This window comes from Sinocyclocheilus grahami, unplaced genomic scaffold, assembly GCF_001515645.1.
Source record: "Sinocyclocheilus grahami isolate Dianchi unplaced genomic scaffold, SAMN03320097.WGS_v1.1 scaffold408.1, whole genome shotgun sequence".
Lineage (NCBI taxonomy): Eukaryota > Metazoa > Chordata > Actinopteri > Cypriniformes > Cyprinidae > Sinocyclocheilus > Sinocyclocheilus grahami.
The window spans coordinates 1,087,619-1,092,914 of record NW_015505587.1 but is presented as its reverse complement, the minus strand read 5'-3'; the positions used below and the strand labels follow the sequence as shown (position 1 = coordinate 1,092,914).

The following is a 5,296-nucleotide window of genomic DNA, read 5'->3' as shown; positions in this document are numbered from 1 at the left end:
TAGTCATGTGACCTGTATGGCCATATCACAAACTGTCCAACTGCTTATAAGAGTACTGAAATCAGAGAAACATGCATTTATATGCAATGAAGGACAGGAGATGCACAGATACTTGCAAAACTGAAATCAGAGTTTAAACTTTAAATTAAACACTTCATAAAGCTGGAATGTGTGACAGAAGATCTGTAATATCTGCCATAGTCACTGGCGTGGTGAGAGAGGGATTTTCTCCCTTTGACTCTTTCTCACAGTGCGAGGAATGATGCCTGGAGGAGCATGTGCACCAGGCGAGCGCTTGTTTGGAGTTTGCTGGTCCTCTCTGTCTTTCATATGGGACTCGGGGTGTCCTGCATCTCTCTGGGTGTGCTGGAGATCATACAAGCCCACTGGCTACAGAAAAGCCAAACCTCCTTCTCCACACCGATATGGAGCTGTGTGTGTGTAAGTAAGAGATCTTAATGTATCTTCTGCATGAGATTTATATTCTATATAATATATTTATCAGCAAAAATAAAAAATCTAATACATATACAGTATAATGCAGATAAAATGGTGAATTCTTACCTTATTAATAAATCTGCTGAAATGCAGATTTTTACTCTTATCAAAGTAAATTCTGCCAGGTTTTTTCTCTTAAACCTGACAAGATTTAAGTAATGCATGTCACTTTTATATTATATTATATTATATTATTATCCGCAATAGAGGATAAGCGGTTTCGAAAATGGAGGGATGGATATTATATTATATTTTTTCTGTCAGGTTATTACTTATTAATTATTGTTAATCAGTTATTCAATAATAATCATTTACATGACGTATGTCTTAAATAAGATATATTATATTTGTAGGATTTTGAAGAATTACATTTAAATACTTCTTTTTTTTTTACTAATAGTTTAAATACAGTAATTATTCTTATTTTTAAAGTGGACATGGGATGCCTATTTTCCACAAGTTGGTATGATTCTTCAGGGTCTTCATGAAATGTCTGCAATATACTTTGGTTCAAATTCTACGATGGCGTTTTAGTGCCACATTAAAAAATTAAAAAATCTACAATTTCGAGATTAAACTTGTGATATTTTGAGAAAAAAGTCAAAATTGCGAGAATAAAGTAGAAATATTTTGAGAATAAAGTCGAAATTATGAGAATAAAGTCGAAATATTTTGAGAATAAAATCGAAATTACGAGAATAAAGTCGAAATATTTTGAGAATAAAGTCGAAATTACAAGAATAAAGTCGAAATATTTAGAGAATAAAGTCGAAATTGCGAGAATAAAGTCGAAATATTTTGAGAATAAAGTAGAAATTACGAGAATAAAGTTGTAGCAATACAAGAATAAAGTCGAAATATTTTGAGAATAAAGTCGAAATTACGAGAATAAAGTCGAAATTATGAGAATAAAGTTGTAGCAATACGAGAATAAAGTTATGATATTTTTATAGTATACTCCCCAGCAAACAATGAGCATTTTTTTCCAGCATTTTTTGGGTGGCACAAATTCAGCGGCTTTACACGGTCGGACCAACGTCAGCACACCATCGGCAAGCCAACCAATCAAAAAATGCTGTCGGTCTGCCAGAGTTTTTTGCGTGGCACGCCACCAGTAGCTTGCCACGGCTGGGCCTCCGTCGGTGCACCAGTGGCAAGACGATGGTTTGTCCTGTGTTAAAGTCTCAAAATATTTCAACTTTATTCTCGTAATTTTTACTTTTTTTCTTAAAAAATTATGACTTTAATGTCGTAATCTTAGATTTTTATTTTTTTTAACGTGGCACTAAAACGCCGTCATAAAAATCCTCAATGGTCCTGTAAATCAATACTTTTTACCTTGTCAAAACAGCTCTGCTCAGGGCGACCCGTTTCGGTGCATGCCTCTTTAAATTACTGCTCACCCCGCTCCTCTCTTCCATTTTTTGTGCATTCGGTGGCGCGTTACCATCAAAAACAAAACGTATCCACTGCGTCCTCAGTGGCTCTCATGTCGGGAGAAATTAAGACTGTTATGTACACTTTTACATCCAACTACAAAACACCTGCACTGCTTACGAGACATTCCCCTTGTCCAAATACCCACACTTGTGGTCTTGGCCACTTGAGAGCACATGCAAGCGACAGGAAGGAAATGCGCAAGACTGTCACAGGTCTTAAAAACGCCAAAGCGCAGTGCCCTTAACGCACACTATTTCCACACTATATCTTAGTGTGCTTAGTGTGCATCATGTTGTGGAAATAAATCGTGAGACTTTTTGGCGAGATCTCACGAGAGGTCACAGAAACCTTTCCAATGTATGTTAAATATTAATAATATTTAGATATTACGTATAATTTGGTAGTAAAACAAATAGTTGCACGTTTTATTGGTGCAAATGAGTAGTGGCGATAATTATTTTGTACAGCATTTGCAACTGCTTTTTTTCACTTAATTATAAGCACCACAAAATTAAATTGTCATTTGTTATAGGGACTACTGAACAGACATTTAGAAGTTGATTTTTAAATGCAAAGTATTGAAAATAAAAATAAAGCTCTGTAAACACTTGCATTTTTACAACACTATAAGTGTATCCCATCAGGTAATGAAAAGTTTTACACACATTTGTGGTCTTCATGCTCACTTGAACACTTGGACCAAATACAGAAAATACATCATACAAGTAGTCAAGTGGTCAAGTGCAAAGACCATGTGCGGGTATTTGGACAAGGGGAATGTTGTCGCTACAGCTGCTCGAGCACAGAGAGAATGGCAGAGAGTGTACAACTGGCTGAGGGTGGAAATATGCTAATACAGGACTGTCTGTCAGCGGTCATGGGCGGAGCCTAAGCAGTATGACGTCATACTGCTCAGAAAATCAAGACTGTTCAGGTTTTTTGGGGATTAAAAAAAAAGAAGTTAATGGATTTTTATCATTGTAGGGTAGTTGTGTCCACACACTGCTAAGACACATTTATATGCAAACACCATGTAAAAGTGAACTTTGCGTCCGATGTCCCCTTTAAGCATAGAGTTAATCAGCATGATTTCTAACATCACAATATACAATGTGAAACTAAAATATGATATCCAGAATGTGCAATACGACATTGCTTTTTTTTTTTAAATCACACTTTAAATAGACCTACTGTTTAACCCAAAATACATTTGACAGTAATTATTCTTAAGCAAGGATTAATAAGGGTGATTACCTTCACAATATGCAATGTTCAACTAAAATATGATATCCAGAATGTGTAATTTGAAACTGTACTAGAATTTGATTTAGATTTAGTAACACATCTCTGTTTTTCAGTTTCTTGTCTGTGGACTATGTGGGATACTGTGTGCGAAGAAAAGAACTGTACTGACTGTAAGAGTACAGTGACACAAGGCACAACAATATAAATACTTCTTATCTAATCTAAACACACATTCACAAAGATAATAGCCATTGTAAGCCACTGACACCGGCTTGTAAACATTGTCTGTAATCCCTACTTTATCACTTTCGTGATACTAATGTGTAATAAGAATCTGTTTATATAGTAGTCAACGCTGCATAATTACTGTTATCTCATACCTGTTTTGTCCCGCCTCATTTCACAGATGATCCTGTTTTCAGCTTGTTGTATCTGTGGACTTATTGGGGGAATTCTCAACGTCCAGTTTCTGCGTGCAATTGTGAAACGGGCCAACAGCCTGTACTCTCTGCACCTGGCCTTCCTCTGCCTGGCCAGCCTGGGCATCTTGAGCTGCACCCTCTCCACCTGGCTCACCTGCAGACTTGCTAGTTGTGAACAGAAAAGACTGTTTCTGGAAAGGGATCTTTCGCTGCATCATTCTATGGAGATGGCTGAGAAGGTGAAGGCGACATGCGAATGAGCTATCTAGAGACTGTGAGATCTATTTTATTAAAAATGTAAAAGTGTAAATTTGGTTTATAGAACTGCTTAGTTTAAGTTAAGTCATGATAATTTGTCTCTTGTGAGATAGCAGGTATTCGGTTTCATGTCAAAGTTATTCATGTTAAAGTTCTATAAAAAAATTTATCCTGGAATATGATAATTCTAAAGGATTTGTTTTGTGGGATAAATGTAACCTTCATATATCATTAAGTGATATCTTTGGTGAGTTAGTCTACTTTGTTCCTGGTATGCTGATCAATTACCACATTCCACATGAATGAAGAGTCAGGTGTGATGGTGTCAGTTTGCAATAATGAAGAATGCAATATAATTATGTTAAAACCTTGAAAGTTTAACAGGTCAATGTGATTTTAATTAGTGTTAACCCTTAATAGAGCAAAACAAATGCAAACCTTGCAAGTTAAAGTTAAATAGAGGACAAATCATAACTGCACACTCTCTTAACCACAATTTATTATTACCAACATTTCGGCCAAGCAAGTAGCCTTTGTCGAGGTATGATTTCTTACAAAATGAAGAACAGCATAAATAGAAATGATAAACATGCACAGGTGGAAGAAATGACCCCTGTAGGGCCTAACACACATTTTAATGGAACAGTTTAACCAATATTTAGACAAAAAAAAAAATTTTTTAATAATAAAACATAAACACCAGCAACTTTGTATGTGTTTTGTGAGTATTATATTTAATACACTAAGCTTGTATGGCTCATATAGTGTGATATAAGAGAATATGGAGCTCGTACTCCAGGAAGAAAAACACCTTAGTTTTATTCAGAGGCCCAAACTGAGCAAAAATGTGCATTTTGGTGCAGTTGCTGATATTTATATGGCCAAGATATAAGTATATTATATAAATATAATGTAAATCAGTAAGATCTGTATAACTGTATAGCAGAGTATTTACATAATGCATATAAATATCAGTTTTCACTCTATATTTCTCAATAATATGTCTTAGTAAGATGATATTTAAATGCTTAGTTTTATTAATAAAGCTCTCTAGTTTTTATTTTGGGATGGGGGGTGAAACACAATGCAGTGCAATACAATGATGATTGAGAGATGTACAAATAAACATTCATCAAAAGCCTTGCATATCAGATGAGATACATTTAGATTTTTCTTAGTCCAATAAGTGTTCATCTCGAAATATTACTAACAATATAAAAGTTATTCTTACATTTACTTTAAAAAAATCTGAAAAGATTTCACAGCGGAAAGACACTTGTACTACGACCTGAAGGGGGATGTATTTAGAATTATACTACAGGGTCTTTTACTTGTTAAAAATATGAACGATCAATCTGAGGGCAGAAGGCATGTAGTAGCTTGTGTACAACAGGTTATACAGCAAAGTTTTGGTCATGTTGATCATTTAGAGG

The 5,296-nt window shown here is 35.0% G+C and overlaps 1 protein-coding gene across 1 annotated transcript; it reads left to right on the top strand.

Moving 5' to 3' along the window:
* The first annotated feature begins 228 nt into the window (after positions 1–228).
* Positions 229–4,562, top strand: LOC107550817 (transmembrane protein 196-like). Its single transcript, XM_016232195.1, has 3 exons — positions 229–441; positions 3,297–3,353; positions 3,590–4,562. Exons 1-3 carry the CDS (start codon positions 277–279, stop codon positions 3,863–3,865), a joined length of 498 nt encoding a protein of 165 aa, XP_016087681.1. The 5' UTR covers positions 229–276; the 3' UTR covers positions 3,866–4,562.
* The last annotated feature ends 734 nt before the right edge of the window (positions 4,563–5,296 follow it).

Excerpts from the sequence above, each read along its gene's own strand:
- LOC107550817 (XM_016232195.1), top strand. The coding sequence starts at position 277 with ATGTGCACCAGGCGAGCGCTTGTTTGGAGTTTGCTGGTCCTCTCTGTC. Across the intron at positions 442-3,296 it reads CGATATGGAGCTGTGTGTGT|TTTCTTGTCTGTGGACTATG; the intron begins GTAAGTAAGAGA and ends TCTGTTTTTCAG. Across the intron at positions 3,354-3,589 it reads AGAAAAGAACTGTACTGACT|ATGATCCTGTTTTCAGCTTG; the intron begins GTAAGAGTACAG and ends CTCATTTCACAG.